Source organism: Colletes latitarsis, chromosome 2 (assembly GCF_051014445.1).
Source record: "Colletes latitarsis isolate SP2378_abdomen chromosome 2, iyColLati1, whole genome shotgun sequence".
NCBI lineage: Eukaryota > Metazoa > Arthropoda > Insecta > Hymenoptera > Colletidae > Colletes > Colletes latitarsis.
In genome coordinates, this window is record NC_135135.1 from 22,594,985 (window position 1) to 22,617,118 (window position 22,134).

At 46.7% G+C, this 22,134-nt stretch overlaps 1 protein-coding gene across 5 annotated transcripts in view; it reads right to left on the bottom strand.

Annotated features, from left to right (window-relative positions):
* Pnt (ETS transcription factor pointed) overlaps nucleotides 1–22,134 on the bottom strand; it is a 133,149-nt gene that overhangs the window by 37,798 nt on the left and 73,217 nt on the right. Inside the window, exon 1 of one of the 5 annotated variants that reach the window (XM_076780073.1) lies at nucleotides 11,444–12,859. The exons of the other annotated variants lie outside the window; for them this stretch is intronic. Within the exon in view, the coding sequence (XP_076636188.1) occupies nucleotides 11,444–11,549 (106 nt within the window). The 5' untranslated portion in view covers nucleotides 11,550–12,859. Of the gene's footprint in view, nucleotides 1–11,443; nucleotides 12,860–22,134 lie in introns of those variants that run through there. 5 annotated transcript variants of the gene reach the window in all.

The window sequence follows — 22,134 nt, forward strand, 5'->3', positions numbered from 1 at the left end:
AATAAGAGGGGTTTTGGTGATATTCGAATGAAAGTATCGCGAGGGTGACGAGGGGTCACAGGTGCGCGTCCCGTCTTCTTTTTTCGTAGAGAAAAATTCGATATCGACCGATCGAAGCCAAGTCGGACGCGGTGACCATTGCTTAATCGAATGGAAATGCAAATGGCTAACGACCCGCGACCCAGGTGACACTTGACCCGTCTCGTTCAACATAAATTTGCATAGCTCGTGTTATTTGCGGCATGCTCGGTGCTCGACTCTAACTCCGTACCAATTATACGCTGACAACAGAAATATTTCTTTCATCCGATAGCCTTAATTGACTTAAAAAACACATTTCTATTCGTGAACGAGGATCTATATTCCGTTCTTTTCGTGCGAGGATCCCATTGGCCCCTCGTTAAAAAAACCAACCGCGGGAATTCGTTACGACGTTTACGATTTTAAGGGTTAACGATTAAAACCCTCACGAATACTCGATTAGATTTCCATTGTGCCCGAGGAGACTGTTTCCTTGGAATTAATCATTCATGAATTTCGAGCTAACGAAAATAAATTACGCAGCTTACGATTATCTGTAATTGTGATTTCCCAAAATTGATAATGTTCTAATATGGAAAATACGCACGAACTCTTTCGCGACTCGAGTTTGAAGAATCGATTCTTTGACTCTGGGCATACCAACGCGTTCGAGGCTCGTAGGAACAATGAAATCGAACGGCGTTACCATTCTTTGCAGAAGTTATTTCGACAGACCCCGGTTCCCCATGAAAGTTCGCCTTTCGACTAATTATCCACGATAGAAAGTGCCGAGCTACGATCTCGTTCCGTTTGCTTCGCTCGTCGAAGACGCGAATTAATATCCGCGCGATTTGGTATTCAAAAAGGCCCGCGATCTGCATTTTTCTGCTTATAATTGCAAACTACCCGGCGACTTCGCGAGCGATCGAGCACACGACGATCGAAATTTTCCAACGAGTCGTCGCGTGACGAACGATTTATTCCAATTTAACATTAATTTATCCGTGTTTCTCGAAATCATGCAACCCTCGCCATTCTCGTCAAGATGGCTTCTTCGTAGGATGTTTCCATCGAAATAATTAAAAGAATCAATGATCAGATATTGCGTACCAGTGTCTCTTTATGCGAGAACGTCACAGAAATTTAAATAAAGTTGAAGGTGAACAAATCGACTTCGAAACCTTCGAAAGTCTTGAATATTTTCAACTTCGGTGTTTCTATTATTTCTGACGCGAAATGTCGAAGAATAATGCCTACCCTGGAACAAATTAAACGCAGTTGTATAACTCGCGATATTGCCAAGCAACGCTTGGGGTACTGTAGGGGAAACTATGGCGGTAGGACTCGTCTCGAAGAGAAAATTCGACGATCGAAAATTTTTCTCGACGCGTGCGCTGCTTCGAAAAGCTGCAGAGAATTAAAAAACGATCCGGCCCCGGCTGCTTACGGGGTCGTAATTTTTTCCCTACCATGTGGAACACGCCGGGCGTAAGTTTGTAGATGAGTTTAACGGACACGGGGCACGTGCTGGCAACGTCTTCTGGCTTATCCCTCTTTCCACGGCGACTCTGGAATATACTCAGCAGCCAAACAACTGCGGCAGCTGTCCTGAACAAACTACTAGCCTGCGCGGCGTACCTCCAAAATCTTCCACTCTCTTACTTCGACGATGTACGAATATCCTCGCGAACATTTTACCCATTTCGATTCGACCTAAACGTTGCTTCCCAACGAATCCCAAAATTCGATCTATCTGGTAATTTTACGTAAAAAAAATATTTTTATCAAAGCCCATCGTTTCGAGGATCACGCTAAAATCCGATTTTTTAAAAAGTAGAAATATTTACGAGTTCTGTAAATATGGGACTTGAAACTGGTCAGTTCGACGTAAAACTAGCGTTGAAAGAATTATTTTGAGAACGTGGTAATTTATTTTTTTCTTGAAACAGATCGAACAGGCAAAATTTCACCGATCGAAAGAAACGTTGGCCAACAAGGCGAGCGATACCGTTTCCTAGGAGCGGTTTCCATCAGCAATAAAGGCGTACAAAAGACCGAAGGAGTTTACACAAGCGGCAGAGTAGCGACACAATGGCCCCATGGGAAACTTGCGGCGATTATGGCATCTGGAGGTACCGATCTCCGAGCTCCCTCGTCTCGGTTCGACAGAAAATCGTAATCGTCGTTTTACACGCAAGAAAGCGGTGAATTTTCCCGTCGATTTTCGCGCGAAAACGACTCCCTCGATCGTTCGTGCTTCTAATCGACACTTCCCCCCTAATGAGACTTCAAAAACTCCGTGTGGCGTGTCGTAACTTATTTTCTTTCTTGCGTATTATTTGTCTATCGTAAAGAATTCGCTACCACGAGCCCAATTACAGAAACGAATATTAAATTGAAACGTACAGGGAACCGAAAGTGGTCTTTTACATTTCGTTCGACAATTTTGCCATTCGCAGTAATTTGTACGGTTTACGAACGTTTAAAAATAACGTCACGCAAGGGCCGTTGCAGGAGCTGGAAATGTGTTAATATACCGATCACAAGAATTTAATGTCGTTTTGATTACAATCTGTCCGAACGCGACGATGTTATTTTCAGGTTTTTCTCGAGATCGTTGAACTCAGCGATGGCCGTGTTTCGTTAATCGACAGGGACGGAAACCAGCCGCGGTTAATCGAGCTGCAAACTGTCGATCGCGTTAATTAGTACAACTAATGGTCGTCGGTGTTTTGGAGCGTATTTAACGTGCACGCGAGCGTCGTGCACCTGTTGCTTCGAGCGTCGAGACGCGTCTCGACGTGGCCCAGTCCGGGGAGAACTCACCCCACCGTTCCACAAGGAGAGGGACCGCTTATCCCCCCTCCCACCAAAAAAAACCGTATAAATTCGGGCCGACCGAGGGTCAGCCTATATTTAAACCGAGAAACAGGGAAACGGTTCCCCAAAATTAGTGGGAAAGCTGCTTTTCTTGGGTGTATTCTTGGCCTCTCAAGAATTTCTCAGAGAGTGTCGGTCGACGACCAAATCATTGGCTTCGAATTTTTCCACTGTAATAAATTGGACGATAAATTCTATTTAAAAGATTGTAATAATTCCAACGCGTTGAACAATTGCGTATCTCTCTATGACGACTGCCATTCTTATTCAGTGTACATCGACAGTCACATCGATATCGTGTGATATACGTGAAAAAGAAGAAAATAGAATCGAAATACATATAAAGGACCACCCAATGCACATGTTGGAACGATGGAAAGTTTTGCAGAGTCTCGATAGGAAAGATTCGTGGACGATTAGGCGGAGAACATGTGGATCGACATCCTGCGCCCTCGTTAACGACCAAGGACTCGCGTTCTGGATATTCTGCGGTTTTCCCCGAACCGACTGACCAGAGCTATCCGGCCAGATAAAGCTTATCTATCTCGCCACGGCACAGCAGTTTGTTTGCACGCGGTACATTGTGATTCTAATGGCCTTCCCAACCACGCCTTTCGCCGCATGGCGTCCAAACGGACCTCGAACGCGATCACTCGTCTTCAATCTCGCGAACAATACCTCTCGCGACTATCTGATGCCGCGATGCTTCGAAACCTTTTCGTGAACTGTTGCTTCCGAGAATAGCCGCCCCGTGGGACAACTTAATGTTGTTCGAGTTACTCCTTCTGCATTACTGTTCGAAACCAATCTATAATTCAATAACCGAAACTTCGTCTACGTGTCTCTCAGGTTGTCACCAAGGAGTTCTCTGCACAAATATCGAGTTGTCCTCGCTGTTTCTTAACCCCTTATACAATGACGAGTCTGAGACGAGTTCTTAATGTCAAGTTTCACAATCATGAGTGTTCGTAAAACAAATCTATTCCTTTTCGTGGCCATTCTTTGTACGGAGAAAATTATTTATTTGAAATTAAATCGTACGTCGAGGGGTTAGTGTTACTATCGTTCTCGTTTATTCTTAGACCAATTTATTGGTCCCACTATTGGAAACGAATGATCTAATAATCGAGACTTTGGGATCTCCTTTTCCACGCAGTGACGCAATCCTGCAGGAAACCGATTCACCAGTACTACAATACCACGGTCGCGTTATCTGGAAGATTGCAAAGCGGTCTGTAAAGTCCAGAAAGAAAGCCTCGGGAACACCATAAAATCCCCGTCGTTCCGATAAGTTCTTCCAGTTCTTGTTTCACGGCGACTCGATCGGGGGAAAGTACGAAAGCACCGGCTTCGACGTGTTAATACGCTTTAACGACGAGTGTTGCGCCCGTTAAATCAGTTACGCGACCGGAAGCGCCCGGGAAACACTGCGATCCGCGGGATAATGACTCTCGAGACGAAGCAGGGGCAGTTGCAAGCTCATTCAGCCTGAGGAAAATCTCTACGCGACAAGTTTCGATGAAAATACGTGCAAAAAATTTGGAAATGTTGAGAAATCGAGATGGGCAAGGGTAGATTCCGATCGATGGGAGATGGAGGAAGATGAAGGGGACGATTCTGGAGGGTCCAGGAGGAAAATCGCAACGCGACGAGTTTCGATGAAAATACGTGCAAAAAATTTGGAAATGTTGAGAAATCGAGATGGGCAAGGGTAGATTCTGATCGATGGGAGATGGAGGAAGATTCTGGAGGGTCCAGGAGAACAATCTCAACGCGACGAGTTTCGATGAAAATACGTGGAAAAAATTTGGAAACATTGAGAAATCGAGGGAGGAGAGAGTAGATTCTGATCGATGGGAGACGCGTTTCGGTTTGTTATGTTCGATGGAAGGCTGGGAGAGATGAAGAGGAAGATCCCGGAGGATCCAAGAGAGATTTTGAAGGCGTGATTGTAGTGGTAGGGCCGTAGCTGGCGGCAACAAGTGGCAGGAGCATTGTTAGCCGGGCGATTATCAAGAAGCCGCGTGTTTCGCCGAGATAGCGGGCAAGCTGGCGTGCGTCCCGCGATAATGCAGACGCGCGGCCTAGCCAACTTCCTGAGGCGCTCCGCCACCACGACGACAGATCCGTTCACGAGGACGCTCGTTCGCGTGCACACGCTCTCACACAGGCTCGCCGTGGACCATACTCGCGACGTCGACGAGCATGATTGCGACCCATGGACCAATTATCGTGCCACGGCTGATTAGCCGCTCGGTTCTCCCTGCTCGTGCCCGATAAAACGGCCCGATTACGGTGAATCGGTTATCGTTCCGGCGTGGTCGCGCACTCCGTGCTTCGTTACTGGGCTCCATCGGGGCCCAGGGTTTTTCCACCGAGAAAATCTGACGGGGAATATTGAATATTAAACGGGCCGCTAATTAACCGGGACGCGGGTTCCTCCGTTGCTTTTAGATAACAAGCCGATGAAAACGAGAATCCGCCCGGCGAGCGGTTTATTTTCTGGAGCGCGAGTTTCGGTTTCCAGCGACGGTAGAGATGGGATCGAGCACCTCGTAAGCAGGTGGATCCTGGGCGAGGCTCTTCCCGGGACCTACCCTACATTTTCGAACGTGGGGGAGCGTTTATGGACCTGGAGAGGGTCGATGTTTACTCTGTTTGCTCTAATTCCGGATTCCGGGCGAAATGGTCAAATTCTCAGTGTCATAATTCTAGCTGTGTGAATTTGTAAAGAAGGGCACTGTCTTCTTGATAAATATAATTTTTATACGAATTGCAAAGCTGCATACATTTGAAAAAGAAAAGTTGCATCTCACTTGGAATTACAGCTGTTTACTTATTTCTGATTTACAAATTTAAACAAAATTAAATAGTATACGTTTAAAAAATTAAACGAGAAACTGTTTCTAAATCGAAGGGCTACACACGCAGTTTTCATACATCTATCGAGGATCGAACGATAGTCGACGAATGGCCACCGTACCGAAGAAGGTATCGAATATATCGATAGAGCAGAAATGGTGGATCGAACGGTTCGAGATATCGACGCACGATCGACCCAACATCGACGTGGCCGCGATTATTAATAGAAAGCGGCTCGTAACGAATGATATATTGTTCTAGGAGTTCGTGCAGGGTACATGTCGCCGGCAGCGCAATTCTCGTCGCATTTCGCGAAATCGCGCGACGAGAAAAATGAAATTGCGTGAGCTGTCAGGATTAGAAAGGGACCACGACCGAAGAAAAATGCATCACTATATACACGTTGGGGCGATATTTTCTTCTCGTATCGTGGAATTAATCACGTTAATTGCCACGGCGGTGTTGGATGAAATGATACACCGACCCTACCTCTTCGCACGGGTGCCAGTCACGAAATAACTTATTTATTTTTTTCCCCCAATGAATATTCAGGTTTCCGACGCGTAACGATATTTATTTATCAGGCGCCCGGAAGAGGCTCTGCGAATTTGTTTGTCAAAATACGAACCCTCGTATTTTATAATTTTCATCCGAGGATTCAAGGCGGTCTTCTACAAAATTTAACAAAATCGACCGACAGACGGTGATTGTTTTACGAGATTTATCGAAACGCTGCCGTCGGGGTGGGTTCGCGTCGCTTTCTCGTATCTCGCGGTTATTAATTCGCGAGGTCGTCGAGATAGTTTTCGAGGAGGAAAATTACAAGCGGAGGATGACGTTTTCAGTTCGGACGCCGTGTATCGCGATAAACCAGCGTCGTCGCCCCCCTTTTTGCTCGTTATCCGTGCCCGATCGCGATCGAATCGTTGCCTCGACGCAAATTGCTCGGTCCAAAACCGCAATTAGCACCGGAATACTCCGAACGCGACTTTCGTACGCCATCGAACGCGCAACCGGGCGCAACCAGCGGAAAATGAACTTTTTATAAAAATATTAATCTCGTTACACGGGACGCAATCAACGTTTCGACCGGGCCCGATCGCGAATAATTGGCCAAACGACGGGGCAATTTCATTTTCTCGTCCTGACCCAAAATGGAGTGTGCTCGTTTCTGTAGACTCGCCGTCTAAATCGCCACGACTTTCCTCGAAATTTTTACGCACGACTAGGAAGCTGACAGCGCAAGTTCTGTGCAATTGATCAATTTCAAATATAGCTAATTGTAGCATAGATGGTTCCACGAAGGGTATTCTACCCTTTGCACTCGGAGACTTTTCTTCGATCACTAACTCGAGCACACTTTCTTATGAAATAGATAGTAAATACTCCAAGCAAACATATCTTTCTTTACATTTTTTAAAACAATAATTCTGTTTTCTTAGGGGGTACATCCAAATTCTTTGCTGGATGTCTCTTCAGAGGGTACAGCAGAGTGCAAAGGGATAAATTTCCAAATAAAGACAGTCCAAGTGAGATGGCCTCTTTTGCATAGGATGCAACTTCTTTTATTTATCGCAATTCTACGTTGTTATTATAATCGTACATTTACCTTCGCAAATATATTTTTGATACGTTTGATTATGTATTGAGGCTTTAAAGAAGCGGGCCACTTTGCTCGACAGATACTGCAACCAATTTGAATTATTTTGTATGGTGCTTGGTGCAGGGATTGCTGAGAGCATCCGCGATACCGTCGATTTCAAGGAAGAGTGGCTGGGTAGTTGGGTGGAAAAAGAGCACGCGTTCCAGGCGAATTCGTCTTCGACTCGGTGATATCTACATGAACAAAACGGATCAAGCCATTCGCTGGAACCGGTTGCCAGGAAGCAGCATCGCCGGATAGCCTCTTCGCTCGAGATATATCCCCTACTTAGCCCGAGAAACGCTCGCATCGCACGCTCGCGCGCACCGCTGTAATCCACCCGTGAGATTTATCATTAACCCGCGTTTCAGCAGATGCACTTCCAGCTAAACTTTCAGTATAAATAACCGTGGACGTATATCAACCACAACGAGAATCAATTTCGAGCCAGTTTCTCCTCTTTCGACAAATTCCTTCGAATTACGCCTGGAATCCTGCTTGGGCCCCTTTTAAGACAAACAAGAATAAACGCAATACGAGCTAACAATTATTTACGCGGTGCAATATTTCCACGATAACGTTAAATCATCGTGCACGTTTAATCTTGAAAATTGTTTCTCTCAGGGTCGTAAAGTTTCGGTTTTTATCGAACAGCGGACGAATCGAGCTTGTGAAATTAATAAAGAATTCAGAAATGTAAAAAAAAGAATATTGAACAAGCGTTGTTAGACGACACGCTCGAATATCGGATTTCATTAGGAAATATTCAACATAAACTTCTGCGTCTAGCCTTTCGCGAATCGCAATCGCATTCCCGGTCGATTTCAATATGCTAACATTGGAAGCTCGTAGGAAGACTGGCCAATTTCCATTTTCAAACTCTTAATGGCCGAATAAATTGTTTTACTATCCTCCAGCTAATAAAATCTAACGCTCGCTCTTGATCCCTTCGTACGGTTTCCTTATTTAGTATCAAGTTTCTCGAGGCACGCCTATGCGATGCTCAAGAAGATGTTCGATCGTTAACAGCTTAAGATCTTGCTCCGATTTTCCTACATTTTTCGTTCCAGCCAATTATCTAATTCTTACGTTCGTTAAACGCGTTCTCTTCTTACGGAAATACACCCCTAGGAAAAATTTTAATGGGGGATTCTAGAGGCCAAAATAAGACGAAAATCAAGAATACCAATTTGTTGATGGAGGTTTCGTTAGAAAGTTATTAAGAATTAAATTCAAAAATTTCAAATCGTTCTGGAAAAATTATTTTTGGTTGCAGGGGTCAATTGTAAGCATTTTTTGTGAATAGACATATCCCTGAAATCCTACCCACTTTCGAGAAAAAAAATCGTGTAGGTGCCTAAATTTTTCGGCGAAATTGAAAAGTTTCAAATCGTTCTGAAAAAATTATTTTCGGTTGTGGGGGTCAATTACAATAATTTTTGGTCATTAGACGTACCCTCGAAATCTTACCCACTTTCGAGAAAAAAATTCCCGAAGGTGTGAAATTTTTCGACAAAATTAAAAAATTTGAAATCGTTCTGGAAAAATTATTTTTGGTTGCAGGGGTCAATTATAAGCATTTTTTGTGAATAGACATATCCCTGAAATCCTACCCACTTTCGAGAAAAAAAATCGTGTAGGTGCCTAAATTTTTCGGCGAAATTGAAAAGTTTCAAATCGTTCTGAAAAAATTATTTTCGGTTGTGGGGGTCAATTACAATAATTTTTGGTCATTAGATATACCCTCGAAATCTTACCCACTTTCGAGAAAAAAATTCCCGAAGGTGTGAAATTTTTCGACAAAATTAAAAAATTTGAAATCGTTCTGGAAAAATTATTTTTGGTTGCAGGGGTCAATTATAAGCATTTTTGGTCAATAGACATACCCCCGAAATCCTACCCACTTTCTAGAAAAAAATTCAGTACGGGCGGAACTTTAAACGTTAATAACTTTTTAACGAAATCTCCGTCAACAAATTAGTATTCTTGATTTTCGTCTTATTTTGGCCTCTAGAATCTCCCATTAAAATTTTTTTCAGGGTTGATCAATTATATAAAAGAAATTAAATTGGAGTTTGAAGAGACTTTAGACATTTGTCGAACTGTTACGCAAAAAAAATTCCAGGGCAAAAGAAACGCCGGAACTATCGAACAAATTAAAACGATAGATACTAAAGGAAATGTGCAATGCAATATACGAATCATCACGGGTCATTTTGATCACTTTGATAGTTCTAATGTTAAGAAACGAGAGATTTCCCTAGTGTATTGCGGTGGCTCGTGCTTGTAGGGAGCGTGTCAGGGTCAGAGGTCGTCCCAGCCCCGGAAGAGGAGTCCCTACAGGAAGCGTGAACGCAGCCGGGATGCAGGTTGGGCTCCTGCGTCGTCGTGGACATCTGTCGCGATCTGTCGGGGCCCTAAGTGACGTTCGCGCGACTATAAACTGGTCTGGTCGCTCGTTAATCCGCCGCGAGTAGGAGCGATTACGGGACATCCAGCCTCAAAGTCAGGGTTAGCTTTCAGCTCGAAGAAGCGTGCCGCGCGACGAGGATTAGTGGGTTCATTAAAATTGACGCGGTCGAGGTATTTCATTCACGAACAGCGCCGTACTGAAATTTCCAAAGCTAAAAATAGCGCGACGCCGGACTCCCGTATCCGAACATCAATTATCCGAGCGTTCCGTTGTCCGAGCGGGGCTCCCATCGCTCGGATAATTGATGACCTCTCCGACGTACACTATTTTCAGCTTTGGGAAATTTTCGGTTAATTGGTGTACGCGTTGCGAAACTCGATAAAAGTTTATTTGCAAGCGCTTGGACAGTTAAGATGCTCGAAGGTGGAGTGCGATCGGAGAGAAACGAATCATCGATTCAGGTATCACGGTCACGATTTCCAAGGCTACGTCCGCGCAGAAATAAATTAACAAAGTGCGTTTAGATTCAAGCGTCGCGCCTCGGCGACATACGAGGCGTTTTAAGCGCGACAATTACCACAATTTTCAGAGCAACGCATGCGACCAGAATGGACGGAAAACCGTTCGAACCGTAATAGCTGACACTCGAACGATTTCAAGAATGCCGATAACCATGAATTTCAAATTAACAAGCCCGAACGGAAATAAATTACGAACAGGCGCGTTACGTTCGAGCGCGATCGCACGACGCTCCGACGATTTCAAGAATGTCAATAGCCACGATTTTCAATCTAACGCGAGAACACCACCGTCGCGCGAACAGAAATAAATTGCCAGGGATCGTTTAGATTCAATCATCACGCCTTCGCGACATCCTAAGCGTTTTAACTTTGTCAATTGCCGCGAATCTCGCGGCTTAGCGTTGTCTCGCTCTCGCTCGAACCGAATTAAAAGTATGAATTTGCATAAAGATCCGTAGTCTACTTATAATGCATACTTTGTACTCTAAATTAATGGAACGATCTACGTAAATAGGAGTACTCATTGTTACCAAATAAAAATACAGCATACATTGTAAGGGAATGGCTTTGGTACAATTGCGTAGGAGTGATACACCCCTGCAACTACTAGCTTTCAACACGATTGAGATTCGGAGTCAAATTGATGTAGAATTGGTAAAAATATTTTGAAAGTCAGACTGAAATCATAGTAGGATTCTATAAACATAAATTGTGTAAAAAAGAAATGATTGAATCAATGCAAACGAGGCTCCTAGCTGGTGGGTCTTCTAGGACCCAGATAGTACTTATGTTTCAGTCATTCTTTCATTGGTATTCCAAGAGCAAGCTAATATTCGTTTAACCCTTAAATGGACTCTCAATCTCAACTGAATTATTTTACTTAATGTCGATATCTACCAAATTAGTAAATGGAAACAACTTAAAGTATTACGATGCATACGCGTTAAAAAGAAATAAAGGAATCTATAACTATGACAAAAAAAAAAAAAATGTGAGCGTATAGATGTTGAGTGAGCGTGTTCTCGCGTGGTGCGAGCACGGAACAAAAGGTAACATCAGGAACGGCGAGTGGGTTCGCCAACAAAGGGGGACGCGGTTCCGTACCTCTGGGCCTGGCAAAGGACTTCATGGCCTTGATTCCCATTCCGGCATAAGCGTCGCCGCCGTAGTCAACGTACATGAGTGCTGTCCTCGCGTGCTCACTGTACATACACGAATCCCCGGATCACTGTCATTCACTCGACGCCCCGTGCAGAGGCGGTACCGCGGCGTATTTTCGCTGCGCGCGCGCTCGGATATATTACATCACTGCAAACGACGACGACGCCAAGCGAAACAGCCATCAAACGGTCTCCTCGGGAACGCCAGATCCATGGAACCCGAACACGGGCTGACCGATCGCGATCGATCGTCACGACATCGCGGCGATCAATCGTTACCGATCGCCTCTTCTATCCCATGCTAGATCGTCCGCCGGTCAAGGACGCGTGCTCCAAGACCCGCGACTCGCGCTTCCTCTTGTCGCTCTCGCGCCGGGAATCGGTAGGTTTTCGAGTCACGGTCAATCGCAGAGTCGGTGGTAGTCGTGGTCGGTTGTCACGGTGGTCGTGCACGTTGTCGTTTCACGGACGACAACCTTGCAACGATAACTGCCGCTGCGAGGAGTAGCAGCAGCGTACATCGGTCGATGGGATAAACTGGCTGGCGGACAGGTGAAAAGCTCGGTGAGACTGGTACTGAGCGAAGAGCGGGCTAAGCACGAGGCCGCGTAGGAAGCCGGTCGTCGGGTCCGCGGTGCGTGTCCAGCATGTGTTTGCTATCAATTCATAACCGCGACCCACGGGGCTATTTCCGAATACCTGGTTGCGCAACCGGCCGAGTAGGAGGGGTCCAGGGCGGAAAGAGAGACCTTTCTCGGCCGAGGTACGAAAATACGGCCGCGTCTCGCTCCAGTTTGTCTCTCGGTTGCTCCGATTATAAGGATCCGGGAAACGCGCGACGACGACGCTGGTCACTTCGGGGCTCAAGCACGGCCCCGCACAGTGGCGCCCTGGACGCACACACGCGCGCACACACACACACACGACAACCGCGAGTTTCGAAGCTCGAGGCGCGGGCCTCTCGTGGACTTTTCGGATTTTCGGCGGATCGAGGGATCGAAGATCGAGCGCGAGAGCAGCGGGAGAGTTCGTACGGGCCGAAGCGCCACCGTCGAGCACGTACGACCGCGTTCCGCAGGTAAGAGCGCGAGCGCGCGCGCTACAACGAGCTGGAGGTGGAGGAGGATCCGTGGTGGAGGGAAGAACAAGAGAGGAAGACGGAACACCGGCCAAGAGGGGATCGAGAGTTTACTCGAACCAAGCGAGGTGGGGCAGCGGACCCGACGGAGGAGATGGAGATGGCGCACCGTGGGCTATTCCTCGTCCTTCGGACTTCGCTGCACGTTCATTCACAACCCGGAGGATCGAATCTCGCCTCAAACTGTCCGGGGAACTCGCAAATGCTCGACTATGGTACTTAAAATTCTCGAGATAGGGGTCTGTGTGGCCTAAATGTTGCGAGGTTAGAGACTTGGAAGAATATTTAAGTTCGAGGACTCGAGGAGTCGATAAAAAGTAAGAGAGAGCACCCTGATGGCGAGTGGCCTTCGTTTTGCGTGCTGAAACTCGGAGAAAATACGGCTGGCAAGGCCGAACGAGAGATGAGAACAGGTTGGTCGCGAAAAAGGCCGGTCGGTAGAGTTAAATTGTCACGGATGGCTAATCAGGCTGCGCAGTACGTACACCGTGTGCCTCGTGGAAGAGAACGACCGACGGAGGCCGAGGGCAAAGACAACCATATTACTCGGGACGCGTGCTGAGATAATGCGAATTAGAAAGACTCCCTTCGGAGCGCTCGCCTAGTTACTCTAATCGATCGACTGATTTGTGCAACGCGTATTACGATCTGTCGGGAGGGGGGCGACGATATCGAGCCATCGTTCACCGTTTATAGAATTGAAATTATTTTAAATATATAACGCGTTAAACTCTTTGTTAAATCACTATGCAATCGTCGATACGAACGCCTTGGGAGTAAATTGTAATTAACCAGCGTTACTCCTCGCGAGGCGTAGTCTCTAAAAACCCCCCTCTGTCGTGTTCCGGACTGTCCTCGAGGATATTTGAAACTCGAGTCACGGCGCGGCAAACGAAAATACACAGAGTCTCGAGGGACTCGAAAATCTGGAGCTCCGACGATCCCGAAGCCCGTTGGAAAGGCGTAACGAAATTCCGGCCCAAAGCTGGCCAGAGAGACTCTCGTTGGCGAAAAAACCACGGAAAGTCCCAGGTAACCGGCACCAGACACCCAAGACAAAGAGATAATCGGGCCCGATAGGGCGAACGGAGCGACGACCAAGGAGGAAAAGAGAGGATAGTCGGTCGACTGTTTCTCGGTCGGGTCCCCGCCAATCCCGGTGCACGCTCGCCTAGCCTCGCTCCACGGTTAGTTTTATGAATGAATACTCTCCCGTCGACGCGGTAAACTCACACTGGCGTCGGCGCACACGTCGACCGACCGTCTCACTTCAGCCATCTTGCTCGCCCACTCGGTCCCTCTCTCTCCTTCCTCCGTCCTCTTTTCCCCTTCCCGGCGGTCGTCGTACGCTCGCAAAACTTTCCTCCTCGTCCAACCGCCTCTTCCGCGACGTCCTCCGTCCTCGTCCGTTCGCGTCGCGGTGCTCCTTTCGACTCGACTCGCCGCATACGTCCGTCATCGTCCAACCACCTCCTTTGCCCATTCATCTTTTTCACTTTACCGCGCGAGGCCTCTCCGTATCTGTCTCCTCCGTCCGCTTCCACCCGCTCGCCGGACCGACGAGTCGGCGCTCGATCGCTCGCTCGCGTGCAAGTACGAGGTCTCGAGGCGCGCGCGAACGCGTCCCGACGCTCGCACACCGACGCCCCGTCGGTCGTTCCTTCATTCGGTCCGCTCGTTCATTCATGCCGCGGCCCCACACGCGTTTCACCCGGGTTACTCTCTGCCTGCCTCGGAACCAAACCACCCCCACCCAGCCGCGCTTTTCCTTCTGCCTCTCGCTGCCGCTGACGTCGCGACGCCGGCGAAAAAAAAGAAAACGAAAAAGAAACACGCGCTCACCGGGCCCCAGGGATCGTCGTGCTCGCGTTCGTGCTCGAGTTTCTGCTCCGTCTTAACAGTTTATCGACCGGTAGTCCATTCATCGATTTTTTCACGCCTATCGATCGCTTGTCAGGAAAATAACAAATTGTATTAGATTTAATTACCTCGCAATAACCACTTTCGCAGAGTTTGATTTACCGTTTCTATAGGTGTTAAGAAAAATCCCTAACCTAGGGTCAACTGCTCGGTAATAGCGGAAGGACCATCCCCACCACCGATTTCTCGAGTTTCTCCTATTTAACGGTCGCAATCTTGAGAAAGTATAGGTTAGGAAAATTCCCAATTTTTCGAGTTTTTCCTCCGTTTAATTGCTATTGATGTACGGGTATCGGAAACAGTTAGATCCGGTTCGAGTGGAGCGAAGAATACAATTATCTGGCGAGGCTCGTCGAATTCTTTCGAACGATGTACAACAGCGATTGCGCAACGAACGTTATCCTACTTGGTAGCGATCCGTTCCCAAGAGGCGGCGATAGAAATCGTTTGAAGAAGAGTTTCATTCAAGATTCGCTGTGGCCGTAGAGCGTCCGGGGCACGGAAGTCGCCTCGTAATACCGCGCAGACCCGTTTCAGCGGGGAATAATCGACGAGAACACGTAGCATTCGGCGGAGTGGCGGCGAGACGTAATTACGTGTAACGCTCGAACGCAAACACTATTTAACAACGTCGGTAATTTCTGCCAGTCCCTCCGTCTCTTTCCCGCTGAAACGCCAGCAGAGGATGTTGCCGGCGCGTGTGATTAATGTGAAACTTCTTGCTCGCGGGCAAGGCTAAAAATTTCTTACGGGACGCGTTTCCGGCACAGGAGAGGACCATTCATAAACTCGCCTCGATATCCCCGCGAACGCGACCAAACTTTTACCGCTGGTTAACCGAGCTACCGGTCGCTGCCTTTCCAACAAAACAGGATAAACGATACTTAGGTTTATTAGAAATCTCCACGCAACGCGTTCGAAACGATCACACTTTCTTACGATACCGAAATTTCGATGACCATTGCAAATTCGCTGGTCCTATCTAGATTCGTCTTGTCGAGTTTGGGTACGCGTTATATTCGCATCCCAATTTTTAATTCTACTCATTAAAATTTAATGTCGTTACCCTAATAACTAAGCTTAATAATTGTCTTTTATTAGGATCATTACAAAAAAGAAATTCTTTCTATCGGGATTTCTTACCTTTCGAAGTTTCCATTCAAACGGAAACTCTCTCGATCAAATATGCGAGCACCAGAACAGAAACCAACGGTCGAATCGTTACGTATTCGCATAGATAAGGAACGATTTCGACGGGTGGACAGAGCGCGGAAAGTTTTCACGATCGAAAGGGATCGAGTATCGTTTCTAGGTCCAGCGTGCGCCGAGCAAATCGAGCAATTAGCGTTCCTTTCGCGGGACAACGATTCGCTATCGCGTCGTCGAAATCGTGCAGGGACAATCCTACGGCGGTTTAGAGCCAACCTTTAGCGATCGCCGTGTATATTTTACTTTGTTTTACGCGGCTATAATCATCCGGGACGCGCGGCCCTCTGCTGCGTCAGCCTTCTTCGCCAACCGGTTGCGCGGCGTTCGTTCCGATAAATTAGCCTGGAAAACGATTCGAGGACTTTGTCCACTTCGGATCTGGCTTCCTAATCGCGACGCAAGAGACGCGAATCGCCGCGCGGAGACGATAAATACGCGGATCAGCGCCAAATATACGCCTCGCGTGCACGAACAGGGCTCGAACGAGGCACGAGATTCTTAAATTCGCGACCAATGAACGTGGAAATCTTTTCTTTTTTATTAAGATTACGTGAAAAAAATGAGAAAAGTTCCAACTTTGTTCCGTGTCGTTGGCGTATATATTTAAATTAAGTTATTCCGCGGCTAATAAAGATATTAATAAAGAGCAGAGAGCGTCGCGTCCAGCAAAAGTTTAGCGAAATCGAGTTGGCAGTCGCTTCGTTAAAGCGCGTCCGGAGGATTTAATCTGGGGATCGAGATCGCCTCGTCGAGTTTCTACTTGAAAACGCACGATCGACGGCGTGTATAAATCATGCACGAACCCGAGAAACGATCGATTTTTGTTCCGTTTCTATTAATTAAAATTCGGTCAGATCGAACGATACCTCAAAGACGTCTGTAAATGTTGACAGACCTCGATTAGAACGGGTTGGGCTACTTAATTTTTGACGAGGAAAGCCAGCGTCGACGCTGTGTTATTAAATAAACAGGCAGATAAAATCGAACGACAAGTTGTTTCGATTTCTTTTATTTTACGAAAGAACTGGTTTCATATTTACTATGCCGTGGGAAAGAATTCAACCGCGTTATGTTATCGTGTCAGCGGAATTCCTTCGATTCAACTTGACAAGTTTAAGAAGTTCTAATTCAACATGCAGTCTAGCCGAGCTTTTTAACATAGCGAACGCCCACGCGTGAACGTCCAACGGATCTAGCACGAACACTGGTTTACGACTGTAACGAGTTAATTAGAATCGTGCAATTCAAGCTTCGAAACGACGAGTTCGTTCGATCGATTGTCCTCCTATAATCATTCCATCTCGTAATATAGATTCAATTTACTGGATCACCACCACCTTGGCTAATAATTGCCGTGGAATAATCTATTTGGCGTATCTTCGGACGTAGTGGATCTATTTTAAGAATTTGTCCGAGTTCTGCGCGAGTAGAACAACTCTAGTAAACCGATTTTCTCGTTTCCGGACTGATGAGGAGAGTGCAAGTTCTTGAGGTCACCGATTTAGTTCAAACTATGCACGATGGTAATTCGATAGTTTTTAAGATATTTGCAATTGAAGATTCCTTCTTCTTGCGTGAACGTTCCTATTATTTTCTAATAAAAATCTATTCTATATTTGTACGAACGACAATTAGAAACAGCAAAGACATTTTATCTGTGATTTACTTGAGCTTTATTATATGATTTTTTATGTAAAATATTGATACAAGATAAAAAAGAAAAAGGATTACTCTCAAATAGAACAATATATAAGATCTGATTAAAAATTATTAACAGGAAATGAGATGTACCGTCCTGAAAAATTTGAACAAAATCGGTGACCCCAAGGGCTCGTACTCTCCTCGTAAATGAAATTGAATATGGTTTTAAAAATTTTAATGATAGGAAGGTAGCCCAGAGGTGATTCCAGTAAGCAATTTTCGTGTCTTCTGGATTAATCGTGTCGAAAGGAAAGATCTTAATGGTAATCGGGGACAGCGTATATTATTCGCGTAGCCAGATGACCGAGAACCCGGAAGGCAGCGCGAGAAAATCGTAACCGTCGATCAGGCGGCCGCGGATATTAATAAAGGCGGAAGGAGAGGGCGAAGGAGAAACGCAGAGAGAGCGAGAGGTTGATGCAGAGAGGAGCAACAAGAAAGCTCGGCTACAGATCGCGGCCCCGAGACCGCCGAGAGAATAATAAGATAGGCAACGCACGCAGAGAGCAGGGAAGAAATGACACACTGGATGATAAAGAAGAACAAACCGGCTGGGGTGGAAATAGGGATTCGAGAGGAGGACGAGAGACGACCGCAGGAGGAAGGAAGCGGAGCCAGGGCACCGCTCTTGTCCGGCAACACCTACGGTGATCGAGCGAGGGAAGAACGCGAGAGGGAAACACACACGCCCGACTTGGATGGACGCGCTGATACAGAGCAGAACCTCCACTACGGCTGCTCTTAGCCTCGCCGAAGGCTGGGCAGGTTTTTGCCCCGTTTTTTACGCCGTTTATTATAACTAGGAAGCCGATGGTGAAGCTACACCCGGAGCCCCGCGATCCCCCACTCTTGGCCAACCTGACCTCCGGTTCAGCTTTTTCGAAAATCACTCCAACTACCGTGAAATTAAAAGTAGCGAACGCTGGGGTTATTTAATTCGCTCGTTAGTCAAAGGGCACATTTAATAGCTTATCTAGTCCTTGGAATAAATTCAATCCTCTCGATACTAAAGATTTACACCCTTTGGTTTTGGTGTACTTGATGGTTAGTGCGAACTCTGTTCTGCCATTATCCCATTGAAGTATTTTGCAAACAGACGCACAGGCTGTGTAATAGATATAGTAATTCCATCGGTTAATCGCAATAAAATAATTCACGAGTGTCGAACGGAGAAGGGAAACTCGGGAAAGCAATTTTTTCCGAAAATCGTTTCCGACCGCCGCGGTGTTGTGCGTGGTCGCGTTACAAAACCGGGTGAAAAAGGGAGACGAGAGCGTTTGAAAGAGACGCGACCGTGCGCAGAAGGTGTAGTTAACAGAGGTGGGATGGAGAGCGTGAGAACGCATAAACTTATAAGGCACGAAAGAGTCCGAGGATGGGAAGTACACAGAACAGAGCAAGCACGCTTCTTTCCTCGCCGGTGGAAACTGCTCCTTAGGAGAACCGTAGGATAGCCTATCCGTAACACGTCGCTTCCTTCGAAGCCTTTATACCTATCTTTTTCGCTCGTTTGCTTCTTTTGCCCCTTATCGTCTTTTTAGTCGTCGCGAAACGGTGAGAAACTCCTCGCAAAAATTATAACCAACGACCCCCGGCTACTCTAGGAATTTGTCCACGTTCTTGGAATCATCCGGATTCTTTAACCCTTCTGGTACCGTGGGTCGACGGTTCAGCACGCGCCGTACACAGAAATTACAATAGAGCTATCGGGACAATAGGAGACGAATCGTGGGGGCCAGAAAGTTGACGATTCTTGTGTTCCCCAAAGTCCTGGGGATTACAAAAAAATTGTAAACACGCTAAAGTTACTTAACCCTTTGCACCTACTAGTAACTTAAGCATACTTACATTTTTTGCTTATATATTTTGTCCTATATGATCACTTTGAAACAATAATACCGTTGTGTTTCTTTAGAAGATATATTCAAATTCTTTGTCCCTTTAGAGGGGACAGCCAAGTGCAAAGGGTTAATTAATCTGTCGACGAGAAGTATCTGTTTTCAAGATCGAGGCAAGTAGACTAGTTTTTCACTTTGGAAACATGGACGATTCATTAAATACGATCCAGAGGGGACGAGCGATAGCGGATACTCTTTGATAAATAAGGGAAATGAATTTGCTGGAGGTCTCGCGAAATCGTCCAGAAAAGCGGAGCGGAAGCATCAACGAGAAGAAGTCACGGTTACGTGGCCGCGGGCCACGGGCTCTAGCGCTTGGGGTTACCGGAAGTCGAGTGACCGTAGCGGGGCAGGTGAGCCCGATCCCTCGATCCTCCTCCCGCAGCACCGAGACGAAAGAAAGGAATAAAGTGGAAGGAGAGCCCGTAAAGGAAGTGACGTCGCACCGCGGGGCTCGTTCGCCGCTGGAACAGGAGAAGGTGGTTGCTCCACCTTCTATCACCTAGGAAAACAGGCCATAACTCTTTCCTGTGCCGCTGCTTCGCGCAGCCTGACAATGAAGATTCCGCGTAAATGGATGGGATCGAGTACGAGTCGCGACTGCGCGCGCATCTGTTTCGATTTACTCGATATATCGAGCGATCCTACCGATAAGCGATCGTACATCGATATCTGCTCGAAATAGACTTTTCGAACGTATAAATAATTCGACGCGAACACCGGAAGCCGTCGGCGTGCACGGAACGATTTTTCTGCCGGTCGCCGCGAAACGATCGTCCCATCGACAGTTTTCTCTCGCAACGACCGATTATTGCGGCACATCGGAACGCGGATCGTTGCGTGAAAGTCCATCCGTCGGTCCGTGCAACACGACAGAGAGAGAGGAGAAGGAAAGAGAGAACGACAGAGGGGTGGGAGAGAAGAGGCGACAGTTTCCGGTCTCCCTGAACGCGCGTTCACTGCTCGACGCGGCCACTATCCTCGGGTGCGAGCATTTGGCAAGCCACTTTTTCAATGCTCGGACGATTAGGTGGACGCGGATTTCTTGAACGGGTTTCAACAATCTCTCGCGAGCGTTGCACTCCAATTGGCGGAAACGGCTGTCAGATATGTGGGTCTCTTGGGCATTCAGCAATCCCCGAGAAATATTGCGCTCGCGTTGACAAAAATAGCGAACGGATACGCCGCCGTTTTGCGAATCCCTATCGACGATCTTTGTCCGGAAAACTTTTCCAAACTATGGCTCTTTCGATCCACGACGTTTTTAAAATTTATTATTATTTAAAACTTAACCACTAAGAGGCTCGATTACCGAACATACAACGATGCTTTGGTTTTTGAATTTTTTGAGGCGTTCATGGACAATTTGATACACGGAATTTTGTATTTTCACAACTTTTTTAGAAATAGACAGATTTCAAACATCGTAAAATACCTATTTCCATACTTTGGGAACTGATTATTGCCTCAGTTTCTATTTACGATTTTAATTTTTACAGATTAGTTATTTGGTCCGGTAATTGGATCTCCTGCCCCATTTCTCGGATACTGCGTTCGTAGACGATATGCACAGACCCGTCAGAGTACCAATTTGCAGGCAGAGTCTTTAAAGAGCGTTCGAAGCGTACGGCGTATAGTGCGCGTCGATTGTTGGGTTGCACGAGTCGAAACAACGGCTTGAAAACTGCTATCAGGAAGCGAGAGAAAGACGCGGTGTGCTTTGAACGCGTACGAGTTTCTGCGAAGAGACGTGCTCGAGAGCTCGCTGAGAAACGAACGTAGAAGGTATATTTTAGGATCGAAAATGCGTGAAAAATTCTGCGCAAACGATCCCCGGTAGCACGCAATGACGCTGCCGCGACACTCGATCAGAGTACAGCAACCGATTTAATGAAGCAGTCTTCGAGCAAATATAACCGCGATGAATAATGCGCAGAAGCGGATTATCCTCGAAACGAGTTCTCAGCTTAACTCCCACGCGCTCCGGCTACCTTGAGACAGGTGTGCTGTTGTGGCTGCACCCGATAACTGATAAGCCTGTACCACTAGAATTCGTTCCACTATCGAGGATGATCTGATTCGCGAGCCATTATCCAGATTAAAGGAAATCACGAAGTTACAGTTATCCGAATGGGGCCAGATTTCTTTCATAGATCGATCTCTTATAGGATACTTTCAGTTATCCGGGGGAAACTGTTTCACGACTAGTCAAATGTAATTTTGATTCTTGCCAAGTTCTCAAAGCAAAATTTATCTTGTTTAGAAAACTAAATATCAAAGTTCTCTCGAAGATGTTTCGCAAGGGAAAACCGAGAACACGGAAACGAACCGAGCAGGATGATTTCGCGATTTCGAAAGCGTCGAATCCGCGAGAGGGGGGGGATCGAAAGGGGAAGAAAATAAGAGAATAAGAGACAGGTAAATGCCACGACCAATTAAACGGTTCTATCGATTAATTACGAGTCGATTGGATTCGACAAACCCGGCATGATTGATCGACTTTATCGGCGCGCGACGAATGATTAAACGTTTTGTGCGCGTCGCAGGACGTCGAGGAGCCTCTTTCTCCGTCGCCTTTATCTCTTGTCGCTTATCGAATGCCGCATCTCACGATCGAACAATCGCGACGCGCGTCTTGCCCGGCCCTTTATTCGTCTCCGCGTCGATCGACGATTTCCTAATCGACTTTCGTGCAATTAACCGTTACGCAACCACGCGTAACTATCGCAACGAGAAAGGAAAAGCGATCCCTCGATATCCATCTGTTCG